Source organism: Mytilus galloprovincialis, chromosome 4 (assembly GCF_965363235.1).
Source record: "Mytilus galloprovincialis chromosome 4, xbMytGall1.hap1.1, whole genome shotgun sequence".
NCBI classification, from domain to species: Eukaryota; Metazoa; Mollusca; class Bivalvia; order Mytilida; family Mytilidae; genus Mytilus; species Mytilus galloprovincialis.
The window spans coordinates 11,953,439-11,976,221 of NC_134841.1; the positions used below are offsets into that span (position 1 = coordinate 11,953,439).

The 22,783-nt window shown below is 32.3% G+C and overlaps 1 protein-coding gene across 1 annotated transcript; it reads left to right on the forward strand.

Moving 5' to 3' along the window:
- The first annotated feature begins 891 nt into the window (after positions 1-891).
- On the forward strand, positions 892-16,423 carry LOC143071363 (acylcarnitine hydrolase-like). The gene is made up of 3 exons (XM_076245615.1): positions 892-956; positions 12,051-13,617; positions 15,488-16,423. Exons 2-3 carry the CDS (start codon positions 12,065-12,067, stop codon positions 15,666-15,668), a joined length of 1,734 nt encoding a protein of 577 aa, XP_076101730.1. The 5' UTR covers positions 892-956; positions 12,051-12,064; the 3' UTR covers positions 15,669-16,423.
- Positions 16,424-22,783: the final 6,360 nt, after the last annotated feature.

Here is a 22,783-nt window from a genome sequence, read left to right on the forward strand (position 1 = left end):
CATTTAATTTGCTTTTTATATGCTCATTTGAAAAGAACTGAGGCAATCGTTTTGGGAAGTAACATCACTTATCCATGACCAACTTAACCAAACTATGACAAAATCACTATACTATATGACGACCTTACTACCCGTGTTTATGGTAAGCTTTATGAGATCAGACACCTGAAGTTTGCTAAAATTATTTATAGAAAAAAACAATTCAGTTTTTTAAGATTAAATCTAGACATAAGTGATCACATATCGTTTGTTATTCTTATTGTCATTTAAAAAGATCTTGCAACATTCGAGTTTTCTTAACTGCCGTAATGTCATATAGATTTTTCATCATTATCATATGATATCACTATATCCTATTATTTGACCTTTAATGGGTTTTCCTTTAAAAGATCGTATAAATATTATACTGTTTGTACACTATACATATATTACGTGTGTACACTTATATTGAGCGTTCATAACCGGTAAAATCAGAAAGGTAAGCGATAAAAAATAAATAATATTCAATGTATCATTCGCCTCTTTTCTGCATATATACATGTACATGATGTATGCATTTATGTACAGTGCACCTTGATGATACCATGCCTGGCGTTGAAATCGTTGGATACTGAATGTACAATGCCTACTAAGAGTAATTATAGAAATAAATGTCTTACAAATTTATGCATGTTATGGGAACAACACAAATTTGTGATAGAAAGATGCCTTAACTGTAGATAGACGAGTTGTTAGCTTATATTTGTTCTCAAAACTCAAGATTCTTTGAAAAGGGAACTGGGACCCCTATTACTTGACTGAAATTTCATCATTTTATTATTATTGCTGTGCATATTTTTTTATTTCCTTATATGTATATTAGAATTTGATTTTCTTTTTCATACTAGAAGCCCCTTCATGGTTTCTAGGAGAACTCTCGTACAGTCATGACTGGCATTTAAGAGTGAATTATACTGGTTTGTCTATTAATAGAGTCATTTTATAAACTTCCTGGTTTAAAGTCGAAAATGGATTTTTTATCCCTTAAAATATAACCGAAGTTGCAATTTTAACGAATACCGTTTGTATGTACTAAAGTTTAAGCATCTTTACATTTTTTTCATCTCGGTGCAATATCGTATTTAAAGATTGCAGATTTATATAAAAGAATCTTCATGACTGGCCTTTTCCAAATAACACATTTGCGATAACCATGGCAACTGCCATACCCTTACGGATTAGGATTGCAATTACACTTGTAGGTAGCTTTTAAATCTTGGGTCGTCCCAAAGTGTATAAACCGTCGTTCCAAGGCTAACCCCTATGCTGTATTTCTATGGTTGAAATATATCTAATAATGTGTTCACAATATTAACAATAGTACCTGATGTTATCCAAGTTCTACATGCACTAAATGTACGGAGTTGTAATGTTGGGACAACAATAGATTAATTTCAGAAATACTTTAGTGTGAAGAAAAAAGCAATGAACTAAGTTGCCAAATTTGTTAATGCTAAGACATTTTTTTTTGCATTTTCTTTAAAACAGAATGAGGAGTGTGAGGAGAAACGGGGAGGGGTTGGGAACTATTTAATCATTATGTTATTCTGCTTGAAAACAGAGTATTTCAATCTATTCATATCATGGCTATGATCGTGTCCGTCGAATTTATCCTGTTGTACTTACTTTAAATAAAGTTAATACTAACAATGATCACTGCCCTTACTCAATCTTGATATCTATATCATTAACGGAAAGCATAAAAGAGATGATTTTTCATTTCCTATCGTTAATTATCCATTTTTAGATGGTGACGTTCCCTTGTCACCATCTTACGGTGTTTATATATCTCAACTTGTACGATTCGCTCGTGTATGTAACAATGTATAAGATTTTAACGAGAGAAATTTATGTATTACTGAAAATTTATGACACCAGGGTTTTCGATATTACAAACTAGTCAAAACATTTACTAAATTTATCATCGGTATAAGGACATCATTCGTAAATATAGCTCAACATGCAGACATCTTAAAAGTTCTTAAACGTTCAGGTATTTCACATCCAATTTTTTATGGAAATATTCTTTATAAAGCACAAAAATGTCAGTATTCACCTCAGAAGCTAACAAAACCTTTAAATAGACTTATTAAGAAGGGATATAGTTACGATACTGTTGTCAGGTCATTAAAGATTGCATATTTTGGCGTTAATATTGATTCACTTATAGCAGTGTATGTAAAGTGCGGATCCTAAAATATCATTTTCACTGTATATGCCAGAAATTTTTGATGTAGAATGATAAATAAACAGACGACTTTTTTTTTATTTTTGAAGAAAATGAAGAAAATGAGTTAAAAAGTATATGTTAAGAAACACATAATACTAATAAAACAAAGTAAGAGATGCGAACGGGTTTTTTTTCGCGCCTAAATCCAAATAGCTGTGAAATATATACCAAAATAGGTGAATATTTAGGACATTTCACGAACAGATCGTGCAGGTGTTTTATAACTAACAGGTAAGATGTTGTTGCAGAAAAAATATTCATTTCAACACAATTATTAAAGTTGTATAACGTAGAATAGGTTTTGTCATTCAGTTTCTTCATATTGAACTAAATTCCACTATGATGCTTTCTTTATGCGAGTTATGTTTACTGTCGAATAATGATACTATTCTTTCATTTTCACTGTAGAGCGATTCATAAGTATTGTATATGCGGCGCATTTTCACTGTATGATATATTTATTTTTTTATCTATTACAGCGTAATTTTTTAAGCATGTAAAGCAAGACTTTAGTTAGCGTGCTTGCTTTGGTTTTTTTTTGTACAATCAATATGATAACACCCAATTTAATTCAACTGTAATAATTATATAAATACAGGTTAAACTATGCCGATACATATTGTTCAAAGATGTTAATCTTATTTACAAAGTTTGTATAAACAATTATACAAACTAAGCAGATTCAGATTCAGATTCAATATTTTATTAAAGTCTCACAACTTGCAATACATAAATATACAGTACATACAGAGTATATACACACTATAAAACAGACAATACACAAATATAAATTACAAGTACCATTCTATTAAGAATTATGAGAGACTATAAAACAATTTCTATATAAAACTAGTTAAAATACATACGATTATTAAATAATTTCATTTTAAGAATATAAAAAGGTATTTCTTCTACTTAAAATATCAAAGCAGGTTTTGGCAACCATATCATATCAATTAATGTTTTTAAATAAATAAACAAATTTATCATCATCAGACAAATCAAGTCAACCAAAGTTTTGCTTTACACGCAATAGGAAATTAGCTGTAAAGCCTTAATATAGCCGACTTGTTTAAACAATAGATAAAGTAAGAGACGGATTTGATAAAATTTAACTTACGGAGGAAAGTTTGGTTTTAAAACACTCTAAATAAATTCAATAGAAATAACATTTATTTCAAATGTATTCCATTTTAAAAATTTCTTATGAATCGTATAGGGATCTTTATCCTTGTTTTTTTTTTTTTTTTATCCATTTCCATATCCTTTTTTTTTAATCCATTTCCATGACACTTCACCACTAATTACGTACACCTTGATAAAGCTAGAATCGTTGGTTTTCCTGTTTAAAAGGTTTTACACTGGGGCCCTTTATAACTTGCTGTTCGGTGTGAGCCAAGACTCCATGTTGAAGACCGTATTTTGACGTATAAAGGTATACTTTTATAAATTGTGACTCGTTTTGAGAGTTGTCTCATTGTCACATATGACATCTTTATATCTATCTGTGGCTCAACCCGAAACGAGACGGGATAAAAAGGGATAAAAAACACACTTTTTTAATATATTTATAATGGGCTTAATATGAGTCAGAAAATAGTAGAATAGTGGGTCGCGTTGGGGTATAAGCGTGACGCGGAATTGCCGATTTTTTTGTAAGCGTGACACGTGATAGTCAAATGATTGTGTCGTGAAAACGAGAAATAAAGTATAGCGGGACACGGAAAATTAAAAAAAATGAGAACTGCATAGTATAAGCGGGATACGGGAATCTGATAAAGCAGTAAGCGGGTTCAGGGATCAGACCCCCCCCCAATGAGACCCCAGAATAAGATATTTTTTTTTTATCTTCATCCTATTGTTACAGTCATGCCTTCAATAACAAATGTATCCCATGCATGCATTTTTATAGACAAAAGACCTTATGGATATTTGGGGTTCTTTGACATGCTGAATCTAGTAACCTTGTATCCAGTTTGGGGATTTTTACCAAGTTACCGGAATAGCCCACATAGAGGTCTAAAGGGTCTAAGATCATCAAACATGAATTGTAGCATGCATGTTGTGTACAATTACCCAAATGTGCATTGTTTGACCTCTGTGGTAGTATCCACTCGCGGATCTAGAAATTTTTATAAGTAGGGGTCCAATGACTACCTGAGAGGGGGCCCGCTCCAGTGATTCCATATAAAAGTAACCAAATGTTTTCCCAAAAAGGGGGCAATCCCCTGTCCACCTAAATCCTCCTCTGGTATCGAGCTGTTCATTACGGATAATTTTTTTTGTATCAAGGGTGCTCTAACGTACCAATGCAAACAAAAAAGTTCGCCCACACCTTACATTTCATGTTTTAATGACTGTGGATAATTTATGTCACATACCGTTTCACCTTATACAGTTAAAATCATACAAGCAACAATCGAGTCAAGAACATTTGTTCTACCAAAACTATCTTTTTCAGAATATGGAAATTGAAGCAGTTGAGGGTACAACTGGGGAAAGTTAATCTTTTATAAGCTTTTCTGTCACCATTGCGTTTCAAGATGCATATTTCTCTGTTCGCAAGTGTGTTTATTGCGTGGAAGATAACGTCCTCAAATGTACTCGTCTATATTTTACACAGACTGCACTTAAACTCCGCAATATCAATCTTTGACTTCAAAAAAATACAGAAATATCTTTTAATTTTTTTTTAAATCAAGGAAAAACGTAATTTGAAGAATACAATATGACATTTTGAGAAGCGTTTTTGTTACAAGTTTGAAAAGCTATATCTTTGATACAGAATGAATGAGGAGTTTGTATTTCAATTTGAAAATACATTTATCATAAATTCTAAAGTCATCAACTAAGTTTGTTCATTTGTTTCAAGTGCATTTATCACATAATTCTACAATAAAAATTCCTCGCATCTTCGAAAATTCCACATCAGAAATGACTGCACTAACAGTTATAATTCATCGCATCTATAGTTAAAATGGATCGCTTTCAAAAATCGATATGCTATATTATGTTGCTTTTATAACACTTATTTGAACTTTAATGCTATGTTTGTACATAATAAAGACATATCACAATGAAAATATGTAAAATCTTTCCTTCAAATCAATTAATTTGGTATTTTCAAAACGTAAACAAATACAGTTTCCCCATGATCCTTTGTTCTACAATAGACATACGCATATGACAGTGAAAATGAACTAGCTGGATTCGCACTTTATATACACTGTATAGGGTCTTTGCATCGAAACTAAACACATTTATTTAAAAAAAACACCAGTTGTTGGTATGACACGGGTTATGTTCTTCTCAGTCATATATGTTATGATGGTATGATACTAAACCCCTCACGGGAAGGATTGGGTCTGATATTTATATGATTAAGACATACATGTAATCTTTCAATCAGTTTAATTGAAGTCTGGAGCTGGCATGTCAGTTAACTGCTAGTAGTCTGTTGTTATTTATGTATTATTGTCATTTTGTTTACTTTCTTTGGTTACATCTTCTGACATCAGACTCGGACTTCTCTTGAACTGAATTTTAATGTGCGTATTGTTATGCGTTAACTTTTCTACCCTGGCTAGAGGTATAGGGAGGGTTGAGATCTCATAAACATGTTTAACCCCGCCGCATTTTTGCGCCTGTCCCAAGTCAGGAGCCTCTGGCCTTTGTCAGTCTTGTATTATTTTTAATTTTAGAGTCTTGTGTACAATTTGGAGTTTAGTATGGCGTTCATTATCACTGAACTAGTATATATATTTGCTTGGGGGCAAGCTGAAGGACGCCTCCTGGTGTGGGAATTTCTCGCTGCATTGAAGACCTGTTAGTGACCTTCTGCTGTTGTTTGTTCTATGGTCGGGTTGTTGTCTCTTTGACACATTCCCCATTTCCATTCTCAATTTTATTATCATATGGTTTCTGCCATATTTGACGTTAGTGTTTCGACTAACAAAGATAAAATAATATATATATATATATTGCAATCGTCAAAGAAACGTATAGCCGTCTTATGCGTTTGCCCTCTTTGAATGAATAGCACAACTTACAAGGCGGATAGCAAAAAGTTCCGTTTGAAGTAGGGGCTATTGATGGAACTCCAACTTAAATTAATCAGCCGATAACAGAACCATAGGAACAGTATTGTATTCACCGCAAGTTGTAATATCGAACGAAGGCAGTATATGTTATGTTGAGTGTTAATTCCCAGACTAAACAATGCTCAGCACTATATACTGATGGAATACTGGACAAGAACTACCTTTACCGGCTGACCAGCTTTTGCTGAGCGACAAAATAAGTCCAGTATTGATACAAGACAACAGATTATTCGAAAACCCCAGAATATACAGAAAAAGTGTAAAAAAAAATCAAACAGACTCAATACATACTATAGAGTAGAGGTTGGACAAGCTATCGGAGAAATATAAACTCCAAAGTTATAAGGACTTTGCAGTGCCATCCACGACAGAGACTGACATCGATTGTTAGCATGTGCCTTTGTGTGTCGTTTAATAAACTTATTTACAGGATAATAGGAAAAATCAATTGGTTTTACTATGCATCTCTATTATTTTTTATTTTTTTATATATATATTTTGAGTCCTTGTTTTTGGTCAACTGCAATCGCAAGTATAATCCTAGGTTTAGACCTAGTTTCTGCTAATCTGTAATTATATTAACAGGTCATGGATAATACTATTTAAAGACTAATCACAAGGAAATATATATCTTTTTGTAAAGCATAACTTAAATATTTGCTACATGTACATACTGTTGTGATTGTTCTTTCAACAGGAACAATGATTTTCAGCAAAAAATTAAATTGACATTTTTTTGTTTTCATATATAATCATGATAATTCTCATTTATGTCAATTCATCAATATACAGCTATCTTTAAAATTGATATCTATAAATACTACATAATAATATATACAAAACCAACTGTTTTGAGATTTACTGGATAAACACAAACATGATTTTAAACATTACATATTAAAAGTAACAATAGAAGCACAGATAAAGAATTTCTAAACGTTTTGTAAAACAAACAATACAAAAAAGCCAATTGATCACCAAAATGCGAACATAATGCTGATTTGTAATGTATATAGATATAGGAAGATGTGGTGTGAGTGCCAATGAGACAACTCTCCATCCAGATAACAATTTATAAAAGTAAACCATTAAGGGTACAGCCTTCAACACGGAACCTTGCCAGTCTCACACCGAACAATAAGCTATAATAAAGGGCCCCGAAATTACTAGTGTAGTCTGATTAAAAGCCAGTCTCTAACAACCACTTACCAACCCTAATAAAAAACTAACTAAGTTACTATAGTCAAACTTGAAATTGTATTAATAGATATGTATATTCAACCAATGGTAGGATATTTTTGGAATTGAATATTGACATTTTTAATCTAAATAGGACCTAAAATTAATTTTCTTATCGGAGGTCGGTGGTTTTCTCCAGGCACTCCGGATTCCTCCACACATAAAAACTAACCGCCACGAAATAGCCTAAAACGTGGCGTTTAGAAGTGGCCTTAAAACACCAACGATCAATCTATCAATCGTACAGTAATCCTCCGACAGCAGTGTCATCGACCCAGTGGTTGTAAATACACTCATCATAGATAGCAGAATTAAAATTCGAAATGTCGTTACAACAATACAGACCGTCACTGTCAATTCATAAATTATCAATTTAAAAATCATAGTATGATCAACATATAAAAAATTAACTCGAACAACTTACGTTTTGGTGTCCAACAGCTCAGTCAGGTATTGAAATTTTAAGCTGGTAGTTAGGTCATTGTTATTTCTTTCAAAAGTAAATCGCAACTTCAATAAAAAAAATAATTAACTTTTTAAATCTACGCCTTATTTTTTAAACACAGCGAAAATCTGATATATTTTTTTTAAATTATATTAAATATTATCTTATGGTCATCTTATTTTTCACTCAATAAAGAAAATATTAGTACGTGATAAAATACATTTAAACTCTCAATGCATACCTGCAATTTCAATTTTTCACGTTCAAGTTTTTGATAATTATGTTTGATTTGTACAGACAGCTGAAATAATAATGCCTAATAGATATTAATGTAAACGTCCAGCGGCAAATATATGAATATTACCGATGAAAGTATACGAATGAGATTAACATAGATTCGACCAACACTTGGAACTTTTTTGACTAGTTTATCGCAAAAAAAAAAATCACGATACATTATTCTAACTGCCAGCAACACAGCTTTTGCTCTATTTTCTGGTTGTCCATGCTTAAATTACTTTTTTATATAACGTAATCCTATCGTTGACCTAAATATATTAAATTCGATAAAAAGATATTGACCTTTCCTTAAATAAATTAACATATATTATGAAGAAACTAATTAAAGGTTTTAATCCCGCGGGTAAAGTAGACCTTGAATGGTTTTAGCTGTTATTTCGGTCCCTTTGGATAATCAATGTTTGAAATATTGAAACATCCCCAGGGGGCCTTTTAAGAATGTGAACATAGCCCATCTTACATGCAGCGACCTTAACAATGAGAACTCTCGTTAGAAATCGACAAGTGCACAGCGCAAGTGGGGGAGAAAACGTGATGAAAAAAGGCTATCAAATATGAACTGGAAGGCAATAGGTGTTGGTTGTATCTTATAAGGAATAAAATCACCAAATCATTTAATAACAGTGTATACTTATTGACTGGGTATGAGTAAAATAGTTAGTTTATTGTCCCGAGGATCAACTATTGTCTTGAAGCGTAGCCGAGGGCAATATTTGTATCCGAGGGGCAATAAACTTACTATTCCACGAATATCCAGTCAGTAAGTGTTTTATTATATCGAAAAACACAATAGACAATAAAATGGCGGTGATAAATCAACTATCGTAATATCAAGAAACCAAACCATAACGTTTTTTTCAATATAAGTCGATATGTTCAACTGCTAGTGCTACGTCTTGTACTGACGTCAACCCTATACTAGACACAATAGGTAAAACACGACGTCGTTACTCCCGCGTTATTTTCAAAATCCTCCAATCGCGTAGCTGCATTCAAAATTCCGCGTAATATAATGACGCTTGCGGTCAAATAGTTTCGCCCAGGTCCAATAGTTGGACATTTTTGACCGGTCCAATAGTTCAAAGCTTTTAATTTGCAAAATAGTGAAAATATTGTGTACTTATTTTGTATAGAAAAGGATAGTTGAGGTATAATAATTACTGTTACTGTGTATTGAGGTTTAATTAAAAATGAAAGGTCATAGAAAATATATATATAAACAAACTAATATTACTCTTAGGAGATAACTGTATTGTATTTTAAGCTCCGACGGCATCAATTGGGGATTTGATGGTCGCAAATTAAGTTTACTGGCGACGAGTTAGCGGAGACAGTAAACAGGTATTTGCGACCATCAAATAATCAAATCCCCAATTGATGCCGTCGGAGCTTTAAATACAATATTGTTATCTCCATTCTAATGAAACTGACAGAAAACAACGTTAAAACATGTAATTAAAATCTGTCATATGCCGTCTGCGCTTGCGCGTACGTCCCATAGCATCAATTGTCAATTGATGCCATGTAAAACAGTGACGTTATCCAATCAAAATGAACGTTACAAACGTTGTTGCATTAGAATATCAATTCACTTATGTTTACGTTCTCGATGATCATGACTTTGTGCTTATTTTTTATCTATCAAGTTCACGATCGGTAACTTGACTTCTGCAACAAAAGTCGAAAGTTAATGAATAGCTAAAGATTTTGATCAATGAAAGAAATATTTTTGTCGACATATATAGTATTTTTAAATAGTGAAATCGTAAATAGCTAGGTTTTCCTTACGGTAAACGGAGACAATGCATTTTTGCAAAAGTTAATCATTACATTAGATGTATGTTTCATTATAATACGTTATTCTGATTGGCTAACTGCACATCACATGTTATTCCTTAAGCAATAATGCATTACTCAATAAAACTTATCATTCATGATAACACGAGGTCCCACAATAAAGTGCACAGGTGAATTAAATTAAAAAAAAATCATAAAATTCGTGTTTTCATGATCCTAGCTAAAAAATGTAATTATAAGTATTGAATACTTGTTTTTGTAACTTCATAGGGTTGTAAAAGCGTTGATCGTGTGCACATTTTTAGAATGAAGCGCTTCTGCGCTTCATACAAAATATATTTCGGTCAACGCTTTTATACCTGTTCCGCATCATATGAGTTTTTGGACCATACGCGTATGGTCATGACCATATGGGTATATACTCGTATGGTCTGTGTAATGAACAGGTACATTGTACATTTTATAATGCTTAAAAGTTAACTCTTCGTATAACCCTTCTAGTTGTCACGTCATTAAAAAGACACTACCAAAGGTCATTTTATCATTAAAAATTAACAATAACAAGATTAACAAAATAAAATAAGCAGTTTCACACAGTAAATTTCATTTCTAGTCAAAATTATAGTAAACACATTTTTTTTATTACCGATATGTTATTACGAGTGAATGGCAAAATGTCGACCTGGGAAGATAACTTCCAAAAATATTTTAATGAACTGTTACACAAGAAGTCAACTATTTTACTATAACCTGACGTAAAAGTCGACAGGATAAAGAGTCTAATATAATAATTTGCTTACTTTTGAAACTTAATATAATTAGCATTAGCAGAGCAATATTCATAATTTTTGTATTTATACTTTTTTTTTAAAATAATGACGTCAACGGCAAGGACACTAGTTTAGTTAAGGTTGTCTGATGATATAATGTACTTCAGCCATGGACGATATACGAGATCTAGATCTTTTTAAAATCATCGTAGACACATCGGAATGACCCAGGATCCAAGAAAATCCATGGTACCGTGTGGAAGTAAATGTCACCCTACGCATCCATGCAAGAATACAATGAGCGATAAAAACTAACTTTGGCATCAATATTTATTGTTATTTGAATTGTAAATAATACAATTGCATGTAGCAATCATTGTTTTTTTTATAAAGTTTTCTAAGGCAAATTATTGAAAAAAATACTTATATGGCCCGTTTATAACCAATCGAGTATATACTCATGAATATGGTCCGACCATACGCGTATGGTTGGACCATATGAGTATACGCATATGGTCATGACCATACGCGTATGGTCCAAATACTCATATGGTCCGGAACATATCCAAATGAAGTTACAAAAAGAAGCATTCAATTCTTAAATAAAATTACCAGTTCTTATATGTATGAAAACAATGGGGATTTTTTTTTAATACAAAATGCGCAATCTTTAATATCCTTGAACTTGACTTGAAGTCAAAAGAAGAGTGCCAGATCAAGAGAAGCATGACTTGGAATCGTTTTAATATTATTTTTCTTTTCTTCCTTTTTTATATTTCAATTTCTTCATCTGAATGGTAATCTATATTTTTCTCGATGTACGTACGTACCGCACAAATCACTTTTATTTTGTAATGGCTAATTGTGGTTGTAAACGAAGTAAAAGTGAAGAAAGGCTATGAAAATGGGGAAGGGGCGGGATGAAGAAAAAATAAATTAAATTAAAAAGAAGGAGTTTGTTAAAGAAACGAGTTATCTACATACAAAGGACAAGACGTAAGAGAAGAAAGGGGAGAGATAGCAAAGAATAGGTAGAAATATATATGGCTATGTCCACATATTCTTATTTCAATGTTTGACACGTAGTAATTTGTTCGATTGTTGGATTTACAATTTAACTTATTTTTCAGGCAAGGTTTATAAGATGGCTGAAAGAACATTGAAAACGCTCTTAGTTATTGGGTTGTTCACGATTGGATCGACAACAGACGAACAAGATACCATTGTAGTCGATACAAAACTAGGATCAATCAAAGGCACAGTTTGGAAATCAGAGGAAACGGGAGAAAACTTATACGAATTTCGTGGAATTCCATATGCAACACCTACAACAGGTGCAAAAAGATTCACTAAACCTGAACCCGTTGACCCGTGGAAAGATACCTTAGATGCTTCTGAATTTGGTGCATCTTGTCCTCAGTATATGCCAGATGTAATGGCGGACTTGAGACCAGACAAAATGGAAGAGGATTGTCTGTTTTTAAATATATTTGTACCTAAAAAACTGAAGCCAGGGAAACATTTATCTGTCATGTTTTGGATACACGGTGGTGGACTTATGAATGGGAATGGAGATGTATTTGATGGAAGTTTGCTTACCATGCAAGGGGACGTAATTCTTGTCACAATTAACTATAGACTTGGAATATTTGGATTTCTGGCCTTAGATCATCCGGCAGCGAGGGGTAACTACGGAATATGGGACCAAAAGCTTGCATTACAGTGGGTTCATGACAATATTGAATCTTTTGGCGGGAATCCAGACTCGGTTACAATTTTTGGTGAATCGGCAGGAGGTTGGAGCGTTTCCTTCCAATCATTAATTCCATCAAATAAAGGTCTGTTCCACAGAGTTATAGCACAAAGTGGAGTTGTAACAAGAGCAGGTGTCCTAAGTAAACAAATGATTCGCGATGCTTTCAAAGATTTGTCCGAGAAAGTTAATTGTCCAGTTGATGATATGTACCAATTCACCGACTGTCTTCGGGATAAGTCTGTTGAAATGCTTCTTAATGAAACTAACTTTTTTACATCGATGTCAAACGAAGTAGCTAAGTTTAACTCTGAGTATCAACCAGCTATCGATGGAGAACTATATACAGAACATCCTTTACTTTTATTAGATGACAGTTCATCGGATGTTTCAAAATTTTTCCGTTCTCTAGACTTTATGGCGGGAACTACATCAAACGAAGGAAATCTAGTGCCTATGACAGCTCATCCTGGATTACAAGCACGATATGAGTTTAATGTGAGTGAAAATATCCCAGCAAAATTTGTCTGCCAAGGAATGCTGAATCCTTATGTTGATAGGAATTTTAACACGGACAAGGAGCAACTTAAAGAATCATTATGCCAATTCTATACTACTGAACTTTCGGAAGACGCTCAGAGCTTACTAGCGACACACTGCTACGCGGATTTGAGCTTCGTCTTCCCAACCCTAAAAATGTTGGAAAATCATGCAGCTGGGAAGGGTACAACATACCAATATCAATTTTCTAGAGAAAGTAGTAAACCAATTAATATAGTCGGTCCTCCACCAAAGTGGTTCCGTGGTGCTGGTCATGCAGAAGAGCTCAAGTATATGTTTGATATTAGTCGACTCTTTAAACATTTAGATTTGGGGTTAACAGACGAGGAGAAGACTCTCTCTCGGAATATTATTCAATACTGGACATCTTTTGCGAAATCCGGGTAAGTCGGAATAAAACAAAGACGCAAGGTAAACAACTATACATACTTTTCTTCGGCTATTTGTCAATAAGACAGAAACAAAACAATACAATAGTACATGACATATAAAAAAGAAGATGTAATAATATGATTGCAAATGAGACAATTTTCTACAAAAGATCAAATGACACAGAAATTAACAACTATAGGTCACCGAACGGCCTTCAACAATGAGCAAAGCCCATACTGCATAGTTAGCTGTAAAAGGTCCCGAAATGACTAATGTAAAACAATTCAAACGAGAAAACTAACTAATTTGTGAACAAAAAATTAACGAAAAACAAATATTATCACTGAGCTAGTGTATATGTTTGTTTAAGGGCCAGCTGACGGACGCCTCCGGGTGCGGGAATTTCTCGCTGCATGGAAGACCTGTTGGTGACCTTCTGCTGTTGTCTGTTCTATGGTCGGGTTGTTGTCTCTTTGATACATTCCCCATTTCCATTCTCAATTTTATGTAACACATCATCAAATGACAACCACTGAATAACAGGCTCCTGATTTGGGACAGGCACATACATACAGAATGTGGCAGGGTTTAACATGTTAGTGGGATCTCAACCCTCAGTCTCCCTAACCTGTGACAGTGATGTAACAGTACAATAAACAAACTATAACAATCAGTTGAAAAAGCTGTCAACATACGATCTTTAACAATACACCTGTTTCTCCACCTGAGATATCTAAAGAAAAAAAACATATGGAGAAATAATTACTGCTGAGGGTAAAAAGAAAACTCATATTGAAATTAAGAAAAATCTATCAACTTGATTTAACTGGCTTATGAATATGCAAACTCTTATTATTTAACACACCCTACAAAACAAATAAATAGAATTTAATTAATCTTCCACATGTACATGTACCATGTCATGGTGAGCTTTAAGTTCGGAATTACTCAACAAAAAGTAAAGACATAAAAATTGACGACGGCAAAAAAAAAAAGAGAGAGGCGTCAGATAACAGAGGGACATTTAAAATCATAAAGGAGTAGGTCCGTTAAGTGTCTATTTCATTTGAATCAAATAGTTTATGTGAAAGATTTTAACTGATTTAGTCATTAAAAACGATCCGATTCAAACTCAAATATGAAAAATCTACCAAATATGCCGAAAAATGTCACTTTTTAGATGGTTTTTGTCAAAAATGAAAGTGGCCGCATCCGTGTTTATCCTCAACCTTTATATATGTTATGTATTATCATAAAATACAACTTACATTTCAATATTAAGGATGAACACGAATGCGGCCACTTTCGTTTTACACGAAAACTGTCTAAAATTTAACTAAAATGCTAGAAATGTGAAGATTTCAGTAATTTAGCATGACTTTATGGTGCTAGTACCCGATATATATGCATTGTATTGTCAAAAACAGCCCAAAATTTATGTAGCAGAAGCATTCTACTGTCCAATAAATAACTAAAGGTTTACATTTTAACAATTTTGTAAAACTGCTATATTTTGGGGGCAAAAACGGGTCTTACTGGACCTACTCCTTTAAATAAACTGACAACGCAATGGCAGTGCAATAAACAATATGCCAATAGAATTAACCAAAAGCATCCAAGACATGTACAAGAACATAATGACAAGAAAGAGAACGCGTTAGGACATATTGTTTTGCAATATCAGATCTAATAAAATCGCAATTTCAGATGATTAGAGTAGGGATACACACATCACTACTATTCCCTCTTAAAATTTTGTTTAACATAATCACAAACTTCCAACATTAGCAATTCTATTTTAAGCCACACAACAACATTGTCTAATAGGTAAAATCCAAATATTATTATTTTTTGAATACATTATAATACCTTGTTTTTTAGACGCCCAGTCGCTGGTGAAGATTCAGTTCAGTGGAAGGAATTTGACCTTGAGGATAGAAGCTACATTGACCTTGATGTACCTACCACAATGAAGAAGTCAATGAAGCAGGACATGTTTAAGTTTTTGAACGAAAAATTTCCTCCGCTAACATCCGAAAAACATGAACGCGACGAATTGTAAACTTTGTTTGTTATTTTTCTTTATTTATATTAAGTACCTGTTTTCATTATCATTTCCAAGTACCTCCTCAACCACATCTCGTGTATGTCAATGAAAAGTTAATAGTTCTTAAAAAGTTTTATAATGGATTTAGTAGTTAATTTCTAAATGTGCCATCAAGTCCTTGTTTATCCATGCTTTTTTAATATAAAATGTCAGCTCTATTCATAGCATAAAAATACATTCAACGCACAAATTTTACATATAAATAAACTAAAACATTGAATTTAATGCATTTATCATTTTGCAATGTGACCTGTACTTTTTATTTGATGAAACTATGGTTGGTCGTCTATTAAGTCTGTTTTATAAAATTTAGTTTTTTTCTGAATTAAAGTTTTCCAAACGTTTTTATTCAGAACATTTTGTATTCCATTGAGTAAAATTGAGACAGGTTGGATTGAACACTCGAACACTATTTAAACTCCGCCATCTATTCATACATTGTATGTCTGTCCAAAGTCAGAAACCTTGTTAGTACATGCACGTGTCTTCATTCATATTAAAAAACTTTTCTCTTCTTCAGAAAAGTTTCTGTTAACAACTTGTTCATACTTTCTTAACTTGGGTAGATCTAAAGCTGAAAATAATAGATAGATACTCAAAGGATACTTGTCTACGTACTGTTTAACAGTTTAGACCAATGTCTATTTATATACATTTATCTTACGATTTAATGCGTCGTTTGGTGCTGTCTCAATAAATTTTATCCAACATTTTCTTTCAATATTTATTAGAACCTTTTGATGTTTTGTACTTTCTCAATTAATTACATTGTGAAAAATTGAGTTGGTGTTGAAAACCTAGACATCGCAATGATTTCAGTTTTCCTGAAGTAATTAATTGTCACATGTCATATGCTGCAGTCTAGCATTTACTCTACTCTTACACGATAGGTATTTTCTAGTATCAACCGGCATTGGATCGACACCACTCTCTCGAGTCGGGAATGGTACCACAAGTTCACCGAAGAGCTCTTATATGTAAAACAAATCATGTATATTCTAAATTACCACTGCTAGGTTGACAGATTAACCGACAGAAATTATTTTTTCTGTCGTTTTAATGAATATGCTGATCATATCAGATTCCCGGTTACTTAAAACATCTAATATATACATGTGATTCTGTCATAAGTCCACATGTCAATTATAACTGTGGTTTGTGCGTAGTGATTTTCTGGACCAACCTACATCAGGAACACCAAAATAACAAAAATGAAAGCCAGTGATGTGAAATTCTTATTCTGTATGACTAGGGTAAACAATGCATGAGGAAGTTGGAATATACTTTTCTTAAGAAATTAACAACAGAGGTATGTTATCAGCCCAAACAACATGGGGCGCGAGCAAATACTGCACGTGGAGGTGGACTTTGGCTGACCCATAAACAATAATTGAATAATGTACACTAGTTCAGCGAAATGGACACAGTACAATAAAACATATTCCTGAACCAAAATGGGAAAACAAATACAAGACTTACAAAGGCTTCACGTTCCTGACTTGAAACTGGGAATGGCATGCTCTTTACAGTATTACTTGCAGAGGTTAATGAGACCATATTATTGTAATCGTTGTTTAGTACATGTCAAAACAATGTCGATTTACAGTAATAATATAGTTTAAACTGAATTATCTTTCGTATTTGATTAAAATACCTGAGTCTTTATTTTTAACTTTATAGATTTTTCATATTTGTAAAGGAGAATTATTATCTTATATCGTCAATTGATTGAGATGTCCTACACATATACTTCATTCCTGTTTCAAAGACAACCATCAGTATAAATCTGTATTTCGTTCACATTGAATGGAGGAATATACCTATACCACCGGGTTTATACTGATATGAGCAACACGATCATGATCTATTTACCATTCCGGAGTATCTGATATCACTCCAGGAATTTAGAAGGGGTCTTGTTGCTCAGTCTCATAGGACTAACAAACCTTATCTTGCAACGCCTCTCCGTAGACAAAAAGAGGACTACTGGATCCAACAATTGGGAAGTGCGACACCATAGGGTTGCAATAACAAAATTGATGGTGTAGGTATTCTATCTAGAACTTCGTGTAGCTCGGAGAATGTGATGAATATTTTCAACTCTAATTCTCGACGTAGATGCAGTCATTGCCATGGTCATCACATACTCTGCATGATGTCTCTATTAATGACTTGCTACCATTTATACAAAAGCTGTTAGGTATATCACACATTCGCACGACACTTTATTCATTACCCCTTTCAAAACTTCAGTCTCTTTTCAATTATGTTTGGAAACTATTGTTACAAACCCTCATCCTAACCAATACAAACTTACAGCTATCATTTCGGATATCACAAGTCACAGACTTGTCAAACCAGTTTGAATTGGAAAAAGTGATAAAAGAGAAAAGTTCGTATCTTAAACTTTCCTTTGCCAACAATGATCTTGATGGGCGTTAACTTGGGCAATACCCTTCATAATGAATTAGTTCAGTCGAAAATACCTCCTTATTTCAACAATCAGCCTGTACCAATCATTTCATATATCTATACAAGATACCAGAGGGACATTCAAACTCATAGATCGAAACTAAAAAAGTAAAAGACAAATAGACTATAAAAGACAAAACGCAACATAGAAAAATAAAGACTAAGCAACACGAACCACATCAAAAACTGGGGTGATCTGAGGTGCTCTTGAATGGTAAGCAACTCCTGCTCCATTTAATATATGTAAACTGAAGACATTTTTAGAGATTAATCGTTAAAGAATTTTTTTTATTGATTGTAATATATATATACATGTATGTATGTGCCTGTCCCAAGTCAGGAGCCTGTAATTCAGTGGCTGTCGTTTGTTAATGTGTTACATATTTGTTTTTCGTTCATTTTTTTATTTTTTAATATAAATAAGGCCGTTAGTTTTCTCGTTTGAATTGGTTTACATTGTCTTATCGGGGCCTTTTATTGACTATGCGGTATGGGCTTTGCTCATTGTTGAAGGCCGTACGGTGACCTATAGTTGTTAATGTCTGTGTCATTTTGGTCTCTTGTGGACAGTTGTCTCATTTGCAATCATATCACATCTTCTTTTTTATATGTATATTACAACGTCATTTTCTTAACGTGAACTATTAAACTATAATTTTTATATTATTTTGTTCATGTTACAGTTTATGCTACTATTTGAATTGAATTATATTTTTTTTGACTTTATTCATTTATATTATTTGTCTTTTTAACAACTTACAAGACTAGCTAATACGCTCCATGGATATTATGAATCTAATTGTTTTGATCTGACTCTGTGAAATCAGCATTGGTGAGTTTATATCATCATATATTATAATTGATATTACATTTGCACATCACTGGTTTGGAATAAATCCTTAACGCATTCTAATTATTTTCCAGGAGACAAAATAAAGGACTATTAGTAATGCCATTCCATACAAAAAGTATAACCAATGAATAATATCAATAATTTGATTAATTCTCAAAGAAATTAATATTAATGAATTTTATAATGTAAACACACTATATGACTCTTCGTTATGCATTCAAAGACATGATCATGCGTGGTAAAAGATAAATATGGAATTACCCTATCACTTCAGGAAATTCTCGCTTCCGTAATTCATCAATATACTGAATTTTTTTTTCCTGAATTGATACTGGAAAATGGATGTTAAATACTATCATTTGAAGAGTATTATATGTATTTTGGCACTTTCATTAATTGGTAAGTAACTTTAATTCATCAATAAGTTTGTTTTTAAATTGATTTATCTAGTTGATAATTTAAAATAGCGCGTATAATTTATGTATTTCATTCAGTTATCTTCATGACTTTTTATATTTATAATGCATCCAAAACTTTTGGTTTGATACAATTAACTCATCATAGATACCTGGGGTTGAAGTCATAACGGGCCACGTCCACTTGTATTTTTGTCCATCTGATGAGTTAAGCCTTTTTCAACTGATTTTTATAGTTCGTTCTTATGTTGTACTGTTAAACCACTGTCCCAGGTTAGGGGGAGGGTTGGGATCCCGCTAACATGTTTAACCCCGCCACATTATTTATGTATGTGCCTGTCCCAAGTCAGGAGCCTGTAATTCAGTGGTTGTCGTTTTTATGTGCTACATATTTGTTAAAATACGTTCATTTTTTTACATAAATGAGGTCGTTAGTTTTCTCGTTTGAATTGTTTTACATTGTCTTATCGGGGCCTTTTATAGCTGAGTGTGTGGTAGGGCTTTGCTCATTGTTGAAGGCCATACGGTGACCTATAGTTGTTAATGTCTGTGTCATTTTGGTCTTTTGTGGATAGTTGTCTCATTGGCATCATACCACATCTTCTTTTTTAATATATAAAACTTTTATGACGAAGTTTTATGACTTCAACCCAAGAATTAAAACTCTGTACGCCAAACGTCACAAAAATTAAAAAGACCAAATAAAGTACGAAATTGAAGAAGTCTGAGGACCTAAAATTAACAAAACATCGGAATCACATGTTTATATCACAGATAATAAGTTGTAAGAAATATCAGTAGACTCAGGAATACTACAAGGGACAGTCTTGATCTTTTATGTTGCTTTGTGACATTAACTCCCTCTACAGATATCATAGATTGGTATATGATCATTCTATTATCAATCATACAAATTATACAAATATGACTATCAGGAATCACAAAAAAGGACTAAGCAGTGACGCAGCATATGGATATACTAAAATCCTTGTTATGTGCGTATCAACCTTTATCTTCGCCTATCCAAACCATAGATAATAAAACTAAAACAAACAATAAAAACTTACACAATCCAATTATACCAACAGGATCATCACCTAAGGAAGTTCGCTTGTCATGTTTTGGAATTTTTGTCAGATTTTTGGAATCCTCTGGTTTTATCCATTTAAATGCCTTAAAACAATTTGCCCAAAGACCCCCATTTTTCTTTTTATAAATCTTTAACATGTATCATAATAAGCCATCTGTAAAAGTCTTATCAAATCGTTGTTATTTTTTAATAGATTTTGAGAACGTTAACCTGTCAATGATAAAGCTATGAAAAATCAATAGAGAACTGTTTCCCGCCAAAATTTCAATGGTTTATATTTTGAAAACAAGCACATTGACCTATATATTGTCTTTTTGCTCTTTTGGTTCCTTTTTTAATCCCCTATCGATATATACTAGTGTTATGAAAAGCTTGTTATTTTGAAACTGAGTAGCGAACTTCCTTAATTGTAACCTGTAAATAGAAATGGCAAATGATAATAAGACAGGGTCAAAATGTTCTCGCTACTACACGAAGCTATCTTAGCCTAGGTTTATTAAAAATACAAACGCTCAAAATGAAGAATACAATCGGAAACATCATTCCTTACAGTGATATAGCCAAACAATTATATATGTGTAAAGAATAACCAAATAACTTTTATGATGATCTAATTCAAAGAAAACGATTTGATTACGATTATGGCACGCCGTTTTTATATTTCTTCAAATTTGAAGATATCTTATTTATTTAACAGGATATCTTATTAAGTATTAAGATATCTTTAATTTTTATAAGATATCTTATTTAATTTGAAAGTAAATAAGATATCTCTATTAGTTTATAAGATATCTCTATTAGTTTATAAGATATCTCTATTAGTTTATAAGATATCTCTATAAGTTAATAAGATATCTCTATTAATTAATAAGATATCTTATAAAGTATATAAGATATCTAACTTCTTTACAAAGATATCTTTTAAATACATACTTTATAAGATATCTTATTAATTAATAGAGATATCTTATAAACTAATAGAGATATCTTATTAATTAATAGAGATATCTTATAAACTAATAGAGATATCTTTATAACCAATTAAATAAGATATCTCTAAAAGTTTATAAGATATCTCTATCAGTTAATAAGATATCTTTATAAGTTAATAAGATATCTCTAAAAATTTATAAGATATCTCTATTAGTTTATAAGATATCTCTATTAGTTTATAAGATATCTCTATAAGTTAATAAGATATCTCTATTAATTAATAAGATATCTTATAAAGTATATAAGATATCTTACTTTTTTATAAAGATATCTTTTAAATACATACTTTATAAGATATCTTATTAATTAATAGAGATATCTTATAAACTAATAGAGATATCTTATTAATTAATAGAGATATCTTATAAACTAATAGAGATATCTTATTAACTTATGGAGATATTAAGTAAATAAGATATCTCTATTATTAACTATATAAAAGATATCTTATATAGTTAATAAGATATCTTATAAATTAATAGAGATATCTTATATTTTAAATAAGATATCTTATATATTTAATAAGATATCTTTATAAGCATTTTAATAAGATATCTTATTTAATAAATCAGATATCTCAATTAATATATAAGATATCTCTAAAAGTTTATAAGATATCTCAATTAGTTTATAAGATATCTTATTTAACTAAATAAGATATCTCGAAATTGAATAAATATAATAACGGCGTGCCATATACGATTGGTGTAACTATCAAAAACATTGGAGTGTAAAATCTTGTTCAGCCAGTTTATATTATTTTGTTGATATCTTACTCAGATTTAACAATTATTGTCAGTTTTTCGACAGGATGTGGCTGCGTTTTTGTATAGCTCGCATAGCGAATCGGCGATCATCAACTTGGATCTTTTTGGAATGGGAGCACACTCCAAGTTTCCATATTTCTATAACCCGATGTCACGGGCTTGACATAAAACAGTGATCGCTTTCTGTCTTTTATTGTCACACAATGTTTTAAATAATATTTCGCGACTCATACTTTCAGCTTTCGTAAGGAATCATTGTCAGGTGTCTACAAATCAGTGTCATGCACACCGAAAGTACTGCCATGCGCACAACAATCGGTGTCATGCGCACAGAAATGAAAGTCCGAATTCCATTAGCCTTACGAAAATCGTGCGGCAAGATAACGGGTGATTGATAATAATTACAAATATTTTTCCCTCAAGTTTGCGATTTGCAGAAATTTGAAGTTATTCCAGAAACGCTGCGTTTGCTCAGAAAA

Coding starts and splice junctions, on each gene's coding strand:
- LOC143071363 (XM_076245615.1), top strand. CDS start 12,065: ATGGCTGAAAGAACATTGAAAACGCTCTTAGTTATTGGGTTGTTCACG. Junction 13,618..15,487: donor ACATCTTTTGCGAAATCCGG/GTAAGTCGGAAT, acceptor CTTGTTTTTTAG/ACGCCCAGTCGCTGGTGAAG.